This window comes from Symphalangus syndactylus, chromosome 16 (assembly GCF_028878055.3).
Source record: "Symphalangus syndactylus isolate Jambi chromosome 16, NHGRI_mSymSyn1-v2.1_pri, whole genome shotgun sequence".
NCBI lineage: Eukaryota > Metazoa > Chordata > Mammalia > Primates > Hylobatidae > Symphalangus > Symphalangus syndactylus.
Window position 1 is genome coordinate 91,479,171 of NC_072438.2, and position 16,989 is coordinate 91,496,159.

At 39.4% G+C, this 16,989-nt stretch overlaps 1 protein-coding gene across 7 annotated transcripts in view; it reads left to right on the top strand.

The window, feature by feature from the left end:
* Positions 1-16,989, top strand: part of CTNND2 (catenin delta 2) — a 936,154-nt gene that overhangs the window by 737,167 nt on the left and 181,998 nt on the right. For all 7 annotated transcript variants that reach the window (XM_055245590.2, XM_055245587.2, XM_055245588.2 and 4 more), the window contains one exon: positions 11,948-12,131. In XM_055245590.2, coding sequence (XP_055101565.1) covers positions 11,948-12,131 — 184 coding nt within the window. The remainder of the gene's footprint in view (positions 1-11,947; positions 12,132-16,989) is intronic.

Here is a 16,989-nt window from a genome sequence, read left to right on the forward strand (position 1 = left end):
TGCCAGAATTTTCATGACACACCACCTCTGACAGTTGATGGACTTTAGCATCTACAACTCTATAAAGTGTGTTTTATTTTTCCCTGGGCAAGTGTAATTTGGTCTCCCCAATTGGACTCTTATTAATTTACTGTATATTCCTTAGAGTACCTAGCAATGCCTTGTCTCAACAGGCATTCACAAAATATCTGCTGAAAAACTAAAAGGAAGAAGAGAATATGTTCGGAGGAAAATATGCAGTAATAAATGTTCACATTCAGAATTATAGAAATGAAACTCAGAAATATAAATTTGAGCATGATCAGCAGAAATTATAGATGAGTATTAATATTATTATCCAGTGATAGCATATTTTCCACGAAAAATAACCTCTTATTAGAATGTCTGGAAGAAGCAAAATAATTGGAAGTGTGAGAGCCTGTGTTTATACCCCAGCTCTCTCTCTCATTCATTATCTGTCCATGGGAGATTTCTGTAACCGCTTTAATCTTTGGTTTCCTTCACAGATCAGTACCCCTCTTCTAAGGTTGTGGTCAGGATTTAATTAAATAGTGCATGTGACATGGTAATGGCTCAGGAAATGAGGACTCATGATCATCATTGGCATTATTGTGATAGAGCAACAGTATCTGATATAGTTTGGCTCTTTCCCCACCCAAATCTCTTCTTGAATTGTAGCTCCCAAAATCCTCACGTGTCATGGGAGGGACCCGATGGGAGGTAATTGAATCATGGGAGCAGGTTTTTCCCATACTGTTCTCTTGATAGTGAGTAAGTCTCCCAAGAGCTGATGGTTTTATAAAGGGCAGTTCTCCTGCACATGATTCTCTTGCCTGCCACCATGTAAGATGACCCTTTGCTCCTCGTTCGTCTTCTGCCATGATTGTGAGGCCTCCTCAGCCATGTGGAACTGTAAGTCCATTAAATCTCTGTTTCTTTATAAATTACCCAGTCTCAGGTGTTTCTTCATAGCAGTATGAAAATGGACTAATACAGTATCAGACAATTTTGATGTAACTGAAAAAAAGATTTAGTCATGAAATTAGTGTGGTAAATAGACAAACAATTGGGTTTTTTGATTACCCCAAATCTCAATCTGATGTTTCTTCCATGCTTCCCACAGAAGGTTGTAGCTGTGTGTGTGTGTGTGTGTGTGTGTGTGTGTGTGTGTGTGTGTGTGTGTGTTTTAGTAGAGGTCAGCAGAATTAAATGCTTGCTTGCAAGAAAAATCAGTTGTAAAAGTAGTTTCAAAGCTGAAAGTTCTTTTTAATTAACTACGGTTAATCATTACACAATGTATATATACTTCAAAGTATCATGTTGTATAAAGATACATACATACAATTACATTTGTCAATTAAAAACGTACGAAACTGAATATTCTTCCTTATGTGAACTCAAATGCCTTTTTTAAATTTCTCAAGCTACATTACCTGGGGCAAAAAGGGAACTGGCAAAAGATGAAAAGCAGAACATTCTCCTGTATTCATATATTCTGCTTGAAAGGATAGCATGCCACATCACTTCCCTCCCATTTCAAATAGCAAATTTATGTGTCTGACATTTGTCTGATTGTTCATATGCATCACAGTCAGACTCTTATCTGACCTTCATTTTTCCCAAAAGTTGAATGACTTTGACAGGTAACTCTACTTCTCTGTGTCTCAGTTTCCTCATCTGTAAAATGGACTTGTTTGAAGGTTTACATGAGTTAATACATGCAAGGTGTTTAACAAAAACCCTAGTGCATGACAAGAGCTCAAAGATGTTAGATATTGTCGGCTATAATTTGTGTTGTGTTTTTTTCCAATATGGTCTTGTTTTGGACATATAGTTCAGTGATGCTCTGTGAAAAAGCTGTCACTCTTTTTACCATGCCACCATATCTTCATCAAGGTTGCTTTGCTTTTCTTTGAAAGCCATAGAACCCAAGGGTGCTCTTTAAAGTGGCCCCAGTGCAGAACAGGGTCTCCAATCCGGGTACTCTTGGATAAGCAAGCTTCCACAAATTCAATTAGAGCCCTTATGTTGACATCAACAGGACCTATCAGGTGGATGTGCTACCTATAGTATAAAAAAAGAAACCCCAAGGCGATAGCCATCTCAATCTTTGTAAGAGGTTATATATGCATGCTCAGTCGAGACCCAGAGAGTTTGGAATGGCAGCTAGGGACCTTGCCAAGATGTGTGCTGGCCGTGTAACTTCTGGGTTATAGTATTTAATGGAAATGTAAATAGCTCAATACCCTTTGTTCCATGCACAGAGATAAGGTGATAACTTTATGGATAATGGATCCCCTGAATATTCAAGACTTTGCCAGACTCTATTTTTTACCAAAGGTGACATTAGCCATCCACCCATTTTCAGTAATTTATATGGTTTGTCAGCTGTCAGGTCCCCAAAGACTACCATAAAAACCCATTGATCAGCAAAGCTGGGTTTGTTAGACATACTGAAGTATGTATCCTCCCTCACTGCAGTGGATCTAAAATGCTCCCTTGAAAGAGTCTTAGTGTCAAAAGGGAAAATGAAGGCAGGGTATTTATAAGGCTGTAGGTGCTTGGCTGGGAGATTTTAAGGTGGATATTGCAAGGTGGGGAACCACTGGGATTGGGCAGAATTTTAACTAGTAGCACAGTGAGGGGAGGGTCTTGAAATGGGTCATGATGAGCAAACTATTACTCTTGATAAGCCAGCTCTCTAGTTCACAGCCTAAACATTCACAAGTGAGTGTTTCCTAGAGCAAGCACTTAAATTATTTTTGATCAATCTCAGCATGGTCTAACACAGGAATAGGAAAATATATCTGTCCCAGTATCGTTTAACCCAGGGCCAAAAATTATGGTGATTTTCACCTCCTGCATTTACTTTTTTTTAATCAGATAGTGGGGGTATTTTGTCTCTAAATCTGTCTCTCTCTCTCTTTCACTTTCTCTCTCTCCTCTTCCTCATTATGCTATTTATTGAAAAGTCAGACTTAAGTTACTTTATTTAATGTGTGTAAATCAGGGCACAAAACTACCAAGAAACAAAACAAAGTATAAGAAATCATTCTACACATAGAAGAATATGACAGCTGTCAGATAAAAGAGTATAGTCTTTAACTGTCATAACTTTTAGGAAAAGAGTTCCAGGACCACTTTCCAGAGATTATACAACTCAGCCTTGGTGCTTTGGTGACATTTTTTCAAAGTTCTGGCACACCCAGGGTCATTGAGGAAGGCTACAGTTCTAAGCAAACCTAATTTCGTATTCCTAACTGTTGATCTCTTGGGTATTGAGAATACGAAATTCTATGGTTCATTTATAAAATGCTGTGATCAAAGATGAACCCATGACTTTCACAGATGGCCACTACCAAACATTGACATACAAATTATTTTCAATTATAATTACTTAAAAAAATTACTGTGTGAAGAGCTTTCTACTGCTTATAGTAGCTGCATTGCCAGTTGCAGACAGGCATCCAGTTTGGGACAGGCATCATTTTCCATTAATAGAGCCTGATCTGTTGTGCCTTTTTGGTAAACATTTAATAGAAGAATTCTAAAGAAACTAGGATAAGCATACTCCATTTTAGAATGAAAAGAGAGATCGTAGATACATCTGAGTTTTGATTATTTTCATTTTAAAAAAATCAGTCAGTTATAGTCTTTTGTCTGTAACATTACCTAATTTTAAATAAAATTAATTCAGGCTCTGAAAACAAAAGTGAAGGTTATTTTTTAAACTAATCAAAAATTTAGGTGAGGGTCAGGCATAGTGGCTCCTGCCTGTAATCCCAGCACTTTGGGAGGCTGAGGCGGCAGGATCACTTGAGTCCAGGAATTCTAGACCTGGCTGGACAACATAGTGAGACCTTGTCTCTACAAAAAAAAAAAAAAAAAGTCAGGTATGGTAGCACGTCCATGAAGTCCCAGCTACTCAAGTGGTGCAGGTGGGAGGATCACTTGGGCTCGGGAGGTGGAGGCTACAGTGAGCCATGATCACGCCGCTGCACTCTAACCTGGGCAACAGAGTGAAACTCTGTCTGAAAAAAAAAAAAAAAGTGAATATGGCTTCTGGATTCTTGCCGTCTAAATGTTTATCATCTTGATCTAAACTTTTAATGTATGCCGCTGGTACTGAAATTTGAACATCAGGATGTTGCTGGGATCAGTTTTGGCTTAGAACGAGACAGTACTTTAGTATTGATGGCTGTATCTTATAACAAAATTGTTTTAGAATCTGCGGATTTACAACATTGCATGGAGACCCAGGTAAATTTAGTCAGTTTAAGCCAGAATTTGCCTTGTATGCAACAGCAAAGATCTGAATTACTTTCAAATGTCAAGGGCAACTCATTCTTCATCCATTCTGGGGCTAAATAAATTTTGTATGTATTTTGAAAATGAACAAGAATAATTCTACCTAATTCTCAGTATTTGTGCCTAAGTGATTCTCTTTAAAAAATTCTGTATTTGGACCTGAAGCGTTATGTGGCAATTGTAGAGTGAGAGTTTACGGTTATGCACCATGGCACTCCGATTCTCTCTTTTCGCCTCCCACGCCTATCAGCCTCAGAGGCCCTTTCTTCCCGTTGCCGGCTCTCTGAGACTCACCCTAGAATGATGATTCAGCCTGTTGAAATTCTAAAAGGATCAACCTTTGTGTAATCCCCACTGCAAAGGCCACAGCAGGTTCCTTTTCTGGAATATTAAGGAGGAAAACGTAGAGGTCATTTGTTGTGGTCAACGAACCCCTGGGACTCCTACAAGAAGCCTTGGCCTCAGGAGCTGTTATGATAGCAACATTCGGTAAACTCTATCTAACATCAACTCAGGATAAACGGTAATTTTTTAAAAGCATTCAGTGAGTGTGGTATGTGAATGTTTTCCATCTAGAAGGACTCTCAAAATGATCTCAATTAGCAGCCACTCCTGAGGGTTATTGCTTCTCGGGGCCATATTGAGAGTTTGTGTAGCAGATGCACACACACAATAGTATCACAGGATTTCAGGGTGTCCTGGGCCTCTATATTTTAATCATTCAACCTCCACACACTAGGGACTCAAAGTGTGAATGGGTGTGGGTGGAGGAGGTAGTGGTGAGGGCCCCTTTATACCTCTCCCCCTCCCACTCCCACCCTCAACCAGGCCTAACTCTGGCTTTTTTTAAAAAATGAACTTTTTTTGTCCAGGCGCAGTGGCGGGCCTGTAATCCCAGCACTTTAGGAGGCCAAGGCGGGCAGATCATGAGGTCAGGAGATCGAGACCATCCTGGCTAACATGGTGAAACCCCGTCTCTACTAAAAATACAAAAAACTTAGCTGGGCGTGGTGGCGCGTGCCTGTAGTCCCAGCTACTTGGGAGGCTGAGGCAGGAGAATGGCGTGAACCCAGGAGGCAGAGCTTGCAGTGAGCCGAGATCATGCCACTGCACTCCAGCCTGGGTGACAGAGCGAGACTCCATCTCAAAAAAAAAAAAAAGAACTTTTTTGTCCCCATTCTTCTCCTTTTTCCTCCCCCTCCCCCGAGGTACACAAACTGTCACTCCCAAAAGAAATGAAAAATTTGTTTAAAATAAATCCTCATAAATACACTAAGTGGATGCTTAATTCACTAATTAATTTTAAATACATTTTTATAAACATTTATTTAAAATGAATGAAGCCCAGCGTTCCTTTGGGCTTGGTTTGAGCCTCGCCCACATGAGAGGATTCGTGGTAGGTCTAAAGAGCTGAAAGCAAGCCAGTGGGCTGTCATGAAGTCCTGCACAGCCACCAGGCAGTGTTTGATTTTACCACCATTTAAAACTTGCTTTTATTAAACCATGCTTTTTGTTCATCTGGATTTTTTTTAACCAAGATAGTCTTCATCTCTTTCAGTAAAAGGAAACTACAATTACCCTCTATCAAAGCATTATAAAGAAGCAAATGAAAGTAATTAAGGTTTTATTAAGGAATTTTTATTAAACCAATCATTGCTCATGAATATGGATAATATCAAGGAAAAGAGCCATTCTGTGCCTGAAATAAAAATAAACTATATTTTAAATATCTTTAGTGTATGTGAATGTCTTCTCAATTAAACTTTCAAAATTATATTTGGAACAGCAATAATTTTACACTGATAAAGGAAAGCTATTGGATGGAAATAATAAAAGAAAGATGCTAATAAAACAAATTTATCACAGATTATAATCTGGAAGGAATTAGCATATTTTCATCAGGTAAATTTAAATTTTCTAGTGACCATCAACCAAAATATTAAACCATTTTTCATATTATCCCCAGATATAAACAAACAGGGTAATTTGTTATGAATGCTGAAAATTGGTGTGAATCCAATCAGTTTTATAGTGTTTCCTCAGATTGAAATTTTAGTATTACCTGGGTTAATTTAGAATTATCAGGGAGTTAATATAAGAAAATTACCCAAATGAAGCACCAGAGATAAGCCTTGTAATACAAAGCAGATTAATGTGTTTCAGTGCTATAAATTTTTCTCTACTAGCTGAAAGTAGAATTTCTGTAGATTCAAAGTAAATAATCCCACTTAAATAACATTTTTCTATTCTCATTTGGATTTATTATTTGTGAAATTACATCTTGCAGCTGCTGTTTTATTTTTTCTAGGCATGACGTCATTTTGCTAACACTATAATACTTACAGAAGGTTCGATGCTTACAGCACATGGCATCCTATAAGATCATACCATCCAGCTGTTATTTTTTATTTTTCTTTAGTGCCTGTTTGGTGAACACTCATGTTTATCAGGGCATATTCTGTATGCCAGGGATTCTGTAGCTCTGTGTGTTCTGCATACGATGGGCATTCAGACAAGTGTCTGCTTTCATTTTATGCCTGGGACCCTGTTGGAGGATGGAACAGTGAACAAATGACAGAATGAGTTAGTGTTGAGGATTCTGCTGAAATTAAATAGGAGACCTGACAGCAAGCGTCTGGGAAGGTAGACTAGACCGATCCAGGAAAGCCTCTCTGAGTTTAGCACATTGAAGGTGACATGAATGGAAGAAGGATTGGCCATGAAAAGATCTAGGAAAGAATGTTCCAGAATGAGGCAGCAGCAAGTCCAGGGATCTGGGACACAAAGGAGCTTGTGTGTTCAAGAAGAAACAGGCCATTTTGGCTGGGGCATAGTGACTAGAGCTATATGGTACCTGGGCCACCAGCACAGGGATTTTTTGTTTTCTTCACTGATGTCTTCACTCCACGTCAAACAGAACCATGCATGTAGTAGGTCCTTAATACTATGGAACGGATGAATGAATGAATGAATGTGATTCAAGATGAATTTAGAGATTTAGAGAAAGGCCTGATCATGAGGCTGCCATAAGAAGTTTAATTTTATTTTACGCATAACAGGTTATTTTTGAAGGGATATGTAGTAGACTGAATAATGCCCCTACCCTCCAAAAAAAGCCCACGCCCTAATTCCCAGAGCCTGTAAATGTTACTTTTCATGGTGAAAGGGACTTTGCAGGTATGATTAAGGTAGGAGGGCTTCATATGGGGAGATTATCCTGGATTATCCTGGTGGGCTCAATGTGATCAGTGTGCCCTTATGAGAGGGAGGTAGGTGGGTCAGAGTCCAGGAAGGAGATGTGATGATGGAAGCCAAAGTCAGAGGGATGTAAGATCTCAAACCAAGGAATGCGATGCAGGCAGCCCCCAGGAGCTTGACAAGATGAGGAAACACATCCTCCCCAGGATCCTCTGGAAGGAGCCAGGCTTGCCAGCCCATTTCAGACTCCAGACCTCCAAACACAAACCTATAAATCTGTGTCTTTCAAGCCCCTGTGTGGTGATTTGTTAAGGCAGCAATTGGAAATAAGAGCAGGATTATTCCAAATTAAAGAAAGTGTTGGGTCACTTATTGAATTGCAAAGGTGAAGAATGATACATTTTATTAAATTAAATACTTGTCACTTAAAATGCATTTTAAATTTAGTTACAAAGTGTAGCTGGATCATCCTTGTTATATCTTGTATACTCTCACATTGGAATTTGGAAGGAATAAGGGAACAAGTGGATTTAGGTAAGAGAGGAGTAAGAATTAAAGTGTCGTGGAAAGGCAAGAGGGAAAAATGAGTCCATCCATTGTAGAAAGGCAAAGGGATAGGAAAGTGAAGCAGAGAGAAGAAAGCAACAGAGAGTGTGGGAGCTTCATAGGAAAGGAAAGGTATATTGTCTATTGCAGCATAACAAATGACTCCACAATTTAGCAGCTTAAAACAACCAACATTTATGTCACCCACTGTCTAAGTGTGAGGAGTACAAGTAGGAGCCGCAGATTTGGGCGGTCCTGGCTCAGGGTCTGTCATGAGGCTGCAGTCATTCAAAGGCTTGGTTAGGGTTGGAAAATCCACTTCCAGAATTTCGGCTGAAAGCCCTAGTTCTTTGCCATGCTGGTCTCTCTATAAGGCTGCCTGAGGGTCATGATGGCATGACAATTGGCTTCCCCTCAAATAACAATCTGAGAGAGGGTTTGGAGGGAGCCGCAAAGCCTTTTTAATGACATAGTCTCAAGTCGCAGTCACTTCCACCATGTTTCATTGGTCACAAATGAGTCACTAAATTGAATCCCCACTCATGGAGAGAAGAATTAGGCTCCACCATTTGAAGGAAATGTCCAAGAATTTGTGGACATATTTTAAACCACTATGGAAAAGGGGAGGGAGGAGTGAAGTAAGAGTTTGAGCAAAAAATTTGTTTTCCATTTGTTCAGAGGATGCCTAGATACGTCCAGTTCTTTCCACTAATCTCTCTTCCGTCAGTCAAGACGTGTGTGTGTGTGTGTATGTGTGTGTGTGTATGTGTGTGTAGCAGGAAAGATGTGGAATTCCCAGTTGTTTCCCACTTTTACTCCTGCCAGATGATGTAAATCTTCATCTCAGTTGTCTCCAGAAACTGCTGCTTCTATGCTTAAACCTGTCTCACGTCCAGATAATCTAACCAAAACTCAAAATTTTGACGACCCCATGCAGCTGGTTTGCTGAATTCCCCCTCAAGAAAATCTGCCACATTACATCCACTTTACCAAGACTTCACCCAGAGGTTGATAAAGTTGCTCGATAGAGATTCATTGCAGTTGTAATAAGTTCAGGAAGCATTGTGCATTGCAGTTATAAATTAAGATAGAAGGTTCAGAGATACGGATCAAGTACTGTGATCAGTTCACTGGAATGTGACTCGCAGATGGAGACAGCCTGGAAAGGTGGAATGAATGTGAACTTGTGTTTGTGAGTGATTCTGAATTAGGTTATACTAATTAATGATTTAATGAGAAAAGTGAAGGAGATAGAACAGCCTATAAAAAGATATCCCAGACTGCATCTGCCTTTCCATTCTTTCACTTCTTGTCAGGTACTAGATTTGGCCTTTAGGTTTTCTTTGATTTCCTTCCTCCCTTTCCCTATTTCTTTTCTGCTTGTAAGAAAACAGTAAAAATAGCTGTATTCTCATAGAAAGCCTTGAGATTTTCATACTCATTGCATGTAAAAAAATGCAAAGGTTTCTCTTTACTATTTTGTTTGTTTGTTTGCTCGCTTGCTTTCCCGAGACGTAATCCTGCTCTGTCACCCAGGCTGGAGTACAGTGGAATGATCTCAGCTCACTGCAACCCACCCCACTCCCAGGTTCAAGCAATTCTCCTGCCCCAGACTCCCAAGTAGCTTGGATTATAGGCACACGCCACCACACCCAGCTAATTTTTGTATTTTTAGTAGAGATGGGGTTTTGCCATGTTGCCAGGCTGGTCTCAAGCTCCTGACCTTGTGATCCACCTGCCTGAGCCTCCCAAAGTGCTGATATTACAGGTGTGAGCCACTGCACCCAGCCTGCTATTTAGTTTTTAAAGGATATATACTGTACAGCAAAATATGTCATCCATATTTTAAAACATTTATCAGCCTCAATTTTTAGATATTGGTATTGTAATTCTGGATTTGGGAATGAAAAAAATGCACATTTTGTTCCTATATTTTTTCATTGTATACTTTGAAGAGCAAACACAAATGTCTTAACATGATATTCCTGAAAGTTATCCTCAAATACTGGGGTAGATACTAATTTCTTTTTAATATACTATTTAAAACTGCAAAATCAATTATTTTACTCTAAAAATTAACGTTTTTGTGAGGCTGGAAATGAATGAAGTTATTTTGATTATTTAGATTACCAAACTTCAGTAAACGTTTCTCAGTGGATGAATAAGCAGTTTTGTATTTTATTTAGAACAAGATAAATGCATATGTTCATATTCCTAGTATTTCAAATTAGTCCAAATCAGAATATATTCTGAGCACCTTCTGTGTACCATTGAGCATTTTTTGTGTACTCAATTTAGGATACTAATGGCAATACAAGCACAAACAAAAGTGTATATAAAATGGTCAAATTCACTAAAGCACGGTTGGACAAAATTTTTCTGTAAGGGGACAGTTTGTAAATTGTTTATGGTTTGTGGGCTGTACAGTCTCTGTCACTAATACCCAGCTATTCCTTCATAGGACAAAAGCAGATGTAGAAAATTTAGAAATGAACAGACATGGCTGTGCTTCAATAAAACTGTATTCATAAAAAAAGACAAGCTAGATTTGCCTTCAAATTAACCCTCTGTACTGAAGGATTATTTTATGCATGCCAGTCCCTACAAACATTTTGTTTCCTTTGCATTCACTTAAATAAAATTTCCAGTAAATGTTATTTCTAAAGACAGTTGAGTTTGCCTCTGTAGTCACATTTTTATTGAACTTTGTAGTCACTTTATTTTTATAGTCACTTATTTAGTTATTAACAGTCATATTTGTATTATTAATGTCCTTGGATAGTTCAACATGTGCAACGCAAGGAACCAATAAAAACAAATTTTAGAAATAAATATGTTCTGTTTGTTCTATTCATAACACAGTAGATGGAACAAAATCCCATTTCATTAAAATATATTGAAAGCTCGTTAAAAACATAAGCTAGAAGTTCTATTTCTAAAGACAACTATAGTATTTCATTTCCAATATCTGCAGTGATGGTACCTGTTTAGATTGAGGGTGTATACAGGCTTTCTTTCAAAGAAAAATAGAATGTTATTCTCTGTTCCTTTTTTTGTTTATGTAGACTGTTCTAACAAAAAAAGAATAATTATTTAAAAGCATTTTCAAATGATGTTATAATATATATGCAATGTTTATGACCTTTTCTAGAATATCTCCTTTTAAAAAATATTTAAAAGCCTAAAGCGTTCTGTTTGTCCTTAACATTTCGCATTGCTCTGCCTGCATGAATTACTTCGACGCTCTGTCCGTTGTGGACATGCCCTCTTCTTCCCACCTCTCCCTTTGTCATTACTGAAGGAGGACCATTCTGTAGGTCCTCCGTGAGCATTGCTTTCAGAGAAAAGCTGACAAAACTGTCACAAGGGGCAACAGTTTAAATTGCTTGTTGAGCCAGTTGTCATCTGACCTGATGCTGGATTCTCATAAGGGTCCTACCCATGGTAGCTGGTTGTTTATGAAAGCACTTAGCTTTCATGGCAACCACATGTGCACACTGAGGTCTTGGGTAAAACAAAGATGCTCTACTCGTCCATTTCAGATAACTTTCACCTCTCTTTCGTCTTGGTTAGAATTTAGCAACTTGGGTGCATTGTATTAAAATGGAACAGAAGCGTTGTTGGTAGCCTCAGTTCAATCAGACCTCTCAACCTTGATTATGCTCCCTGAGGAAATAAAGATAATCGTGTCACAATTTCTCCGCTCATCAGATTTTTCACAGAATGCTTTTAATGGGTTCACACGAATGTTTTAAAATTAAGGGCACACTCTAGGATGTGTGTCCACGGTATCTTCATCCTTCCTGCCAGTTCCGTTAACTCAAGTAAGGAAGACAGTTTTGAGATGAGAAAAACCCGTGGCCACCCAAAAGCTCTTTTTGTGTGTCTCTTGCAGGAGTCCTTTGGAACCTCTCCTCATGCGATGCACTCAAAATGCCAATCATCCAGGATGCCCTGGCAGTACTGACCAACGCGGTGATTATCCCCCACTCAGGCTGGGAAAATTCGCCTCTTCAGGATGATCGGAAAATACAGCTGCATTCATCACAGGTGCTGCGTAACGCCACCGGGTGCCTAAGGTCAGTCCTGTGTCACGAGTGCCTCCTCCCACCATCTTCCCCTGGCCAGACACTGTCTCTTTGCATAACTTTAGTGGCTCTTTTACTGAGGATCAGACCATTCTGAAAAGATGAATGTTGATGTGGCAACGGAGCATAAGAGGTTAATTTTAAATTTTCTAACCAGGTAATAAAGACATATAGGTATTTCTCTACCTAATTAATGTTAGATTTATTTCACGTGATTTCTTAGGTCTAAGGTGAAAAACAAACATTTTTATTCCAACCCAAAATAAGTCATTTTCTTTGGCCGAAAACAATAGTTCTTGGTAATTTCACATTATATCGTGCATATAGCGCAACCAGGCAGGCTGACTGGTTAGGCAGAGTTCATAACAGATACATAGGGATCTGGTTAACTGTCACAAGTAGCTATTTTCAAAAATATTCTCCTTTTAAAAATTCTCTGTTTGACTGTAAGATTCTATAATTCTTAGAAATAGCTTTTTAATAAGGCCTCTTATATTAAATGGTTTTTTAAATAATAAAAGTAGCAAATGTGTTGTGATTCTCTCCTGATGCATTTTTCACAAAAATCGTCAGGAATCTATTGAGATTTCTTAGAATCAACTTTATGTCTTGTTTAATTTTTGCTCTTGGGAAGGAAAGTAGTTATCAAGATATGATTCTTCTAAACTCTAGAAACAGTGCTCCCAAAAGTGTTGTATTTTGTACCAAAGTTGCAAATCTCTGCTGGATGAAGTTGCTGGGATAGGGGCAAAGGGGGTGATTAAAAATACCTAGCCAAATAATCTGTATTTTCAAAGTGAAACATACAGGATTGCTTTAGTTGAAATGGTTCAAAGCTGCCATTTCTCCTACAGTTGATCAGTTTCTAGGTATAACAACCAGTCTCTACTGAGAAGGAACAAAATCCACCTCAGTGGTATTAATAATCATCATCTTGTGAATATTCATCACAATGCTCTCAGCCTCCAGTCCTGAGAGGCGGTGTGTGTTTGTGTGAATGTGTGTGCACAGAGCAAGATAAGAGCCTGCGTCCACGAATATCTACATGTGTTCATGGGCAGGAATGGGAATCCTCTGACAATTCTGCTTTTCGTCCGAGTCACGAAATCATGAACATCTGACATGATTTCTCTGGATAGGTGCTACCATATGGCAAATATACAGTACTCTGAAACCCACTACTGAGGCATCCATTTCATAACCCCTTAAATTCTGTTATCCTTTAGCAAACGTCTGTCCCACCAGAAGAAATATAACTCCTCCAAAGCTAAAATTGTAGGCTCTTCTGAACTCCCATGCCTGATTTTTTTTTCTATTTCACTTATTCACAACTATTTAAAAGTGTTTTTCCCTTGCTAGCATTCCCTACTTTCAGAGTGTCAGGGTCCCTAGTGAAGCTTGCAGAAGGAACTATCTCAGAAGCAATTGTAGAAGTGTAATCAATAAGGACCTGGCTAGCTCTGTCTGTTAAAATGCTCTCTGATTGATATAGTAGCATAAGTTTGTCTTCGTGGTGTTTGAAAGGATATAGGCTACCACCTTTATGAAAGTACATTTGACATCCTTTGATGAAAAAGTAGATGAAGAAGCTAGACCAGTGTAGGCTCACGGTCCCCTTTACACATCATCTGGCTGAGTTTAGAGTCTGGGTTGTGGTGCTAGAGCACAGTTTGGTGAGACCAGAATGACTCCCCATCCTTGTCTATTCACATATACAGCAGCTCGACAATTGCTGCTGCTTCTGCTGCTGGCCAGGAGTGACTACATAATAGGAAGCAAAAAATTATGCCATTTGATTTAGTTTGCCATGCAGACATCTGTGACACCAGAACAGTCACAGTCATCCATATCATGATAGAAGGCTTTAGATTTTAGTATGCAAGTACATTTACATTCTTCATTTTTCCAACAAAGCCAAGATCACTATTCACATTAAAGAAATGACTTCCTGTGCTGCTTCTGCTATGCAGCAGTTTTATCCCAGGAGCATTTGCTGACCACCTGCTTTGTGCTGGGGAGGGCTAAGGAGGCTGAGAGAGGGCAGACTGCCCTGCAGGAACTCATGACTGAGTGGAAGAAATGGCACTCACCCGGTGAGCCCCAGCACAACAGCCTAGTGGCAATTTAGTGTTATGATCATGGCAGTGCAGGAGGAAAAACTGGTGAGAAAATGACTGACAGCCAGGTGTGGTCAAAAAAGGCTTGAAGGGTCAGGTGAGATTGGGCTAAGCATAGAAATGATGCAATGGGAAAGCATCATAGAGGGCAGCAGAGGCCGGCACTCGCTACCCAGTGTTGAAAGGACTCTAGGGGAGTTTGAGAGGCACCATCAATAGAGACTAGATTTTTAAATAAAATTAAAGTAAGTGTTATTATTCATAAAATCTCTGTCTTCCAGGGTCCTGAAAAGTTCCACTTCAGATACGTTGTTGATTCTCATATGCATCGTAGCCCAATGAGCTCATGTGTAGTTAAGTCGTGAAGCCAGGACTTGAGCCACATCCTGACTCTGGTTTCAGACCATCCCCACCCTACCACACAGAGAGGAAATTCCAAGTTATGGGATAGGAGACTGCTAACAGATCTGTGCTTAAAACAATACACAACCACCACCTGCTGACGGGGCAACACTTTCCTCTCTGTTGGTTCCTTAAATTTGCTTCCAGAGATAAACAGAGTGGCATCTATGTGGCCAACATCATTTGGCTTTTAAATGCCAGTGGTCTTCTCCCTCTCCCTTCTTTCTTACTTCAAATTCTTCCCTGCTAGGACCTACGGAGTGCATAGGTACCTTGGACAGCGTTAGCCACTCAGCCCAGTGCAAGTCTCTTCTCTTGACCTCCACCTTTAATGTTCATGTAGACAACTAGAACTATGGGTGCCTTTTTGTGTTTTAAGATAAGACGATATTTTAAGGCATATTTTAGATAATAATGTTGACATTGTTTTTCCAGTACTCAGACTCCTTTCTTCTTTTGCCGATGACTTTAAGATGAGTTAATATTTTTGGTTTGCTTCTGTAGCTATTGTTTCAGGAATATATAAAGAAAATAAAAAATCCAAGAAAATAAAACTCTTTTCCTAGAATACTATTTCCTAAACTAGTGTAGCTTGGAAATCCAGCAGAAGGAGCATGTGGTAGGTAAAAGTAAATTCATCAGCTCGTTATTGAAAATCATTACTCTTGATTTTTGTTCCCAGCAGGATTCAGACTTGTTTATGTGATTTCAGGGTGGAGAGCCAAGGTTAAGAATTTAAGGAATTACTGTTTTTAAAGAGGTCACCTTTTCATTTTTTTGAAAAAAAAATCTATGAATGCAAATTATATTGCTCTTAAATGTCCAAAAGCTTATTAGAGATAAATTTAAGTCAGTAAAATCTGCCTAAGTCTTAGCCAGAATCTGACAAGCTGACACTATTCTGTCTTTAGACAATTTCATGCAGGCTTAATAGGCTCTGTCCAGTTTCTCAGGCTTTCCTCTAGGCAGTGGATATTGTACCAATATCAGTGGCTGTCCCCACTTCATGCCCCAATGCCACCCCATTCCCTACCACCTCCAGGTCCTAGACTAGTGAAAGAGGCACATTCACAGGGAGCATTCTAAAGAGAGGAGACACTTGCTTTGCCTTCCCTAGAAAGGAATGGAAAATCTTCATGGGAAGCTGTATCATGTTGACATAGCAAAAATTTAAGCACATATGAAATATAAAATGAAAAGTTAATGCCCTTAGTCCTTTTTCACTTGAAATTCATTTGGGGACAAGCAATTGAGTTTTTGAAAAGCAGATCTATCTGTGTGTTCCTGGAGTATCTATCTGTCACTGAGGAAAAAGGATAGAAATGGGAAAAAAAAAAGTCTTAAATTTTGTTGGAGGCCTGAGTTGATAAGGATGATGGCAGCTAGATTGTGAGAGGCCAAGCGGCATGGGGAGGTGGGGTTGCGGGGCTTAGAGCTGTGAGTGATCAGAAGGGAAGGGCTTCATCTCTACGCTCTGTCTCCACTACTTCTTCCCCACCACCCTCAATCCTAGGCACACTAACGCTCCCTTCTTCATTTCTTCCCCTTTGCTAGTTGTTCCCTTTGCTCCAATTCTGCCAGATTCAAGCATCCATTTTTAAGAAAAAACATTTTAAAATATGGCCCCCAACAAATGTGGCAAAATGTTGGAGAGGCTTTAGGATGTAAGAATAAATGAGGTTATTTTGTTAGTCTTCTCTGTTTCATGATTAAGGAGTCCTCCAGGGAAATGAATTTCATATAGAGTAAGGTTCAGACCTTGAAATCAATTCAGTTTTGCACTCATTGTTGTTTCCTTGCACATCGTGTGATCAAATCCATCTCTTAACCTGTGGCCACTGTAATCATCACCTTCAGCCAAAAACGTGTGTTGAGGGACCATGGTCTGAACGCTAACCAGGGAACATTGAGCTGACTCCACTCTGGACAAGCTCATGTTGGCTGAAGTCACTGTGGTGTGTTGAATAAATCTTCCCCCAAAATTCTTGTCTACCCAGAACCCCAGAATGTGATCTTATTTGGAAATAGGGTCTTTGCAGGTACAATTAGTTAATGAAGATCAGGTCATACTAGATAAGGGTGGGCCCTAAATCCAATGAATGGCATCTTATAATAAGAGGACATGTGCACAGAGAGATACACAGAGAAGAAGGCCTTGTGAAGACAAAGGCAGAGATTGGAGTGTTACAGCCACAATTCAGGGATAACTAAGAATTGCTGCAACACCAGGAGCTAGGAAGAGGCAGGGAAGAAATTTTCCCAACAGCCTTCAGAGAGAGCACGGCCCTGCTGCCACCTTGATTTTAGACTTCTGGTCTCCAGAACTGTGA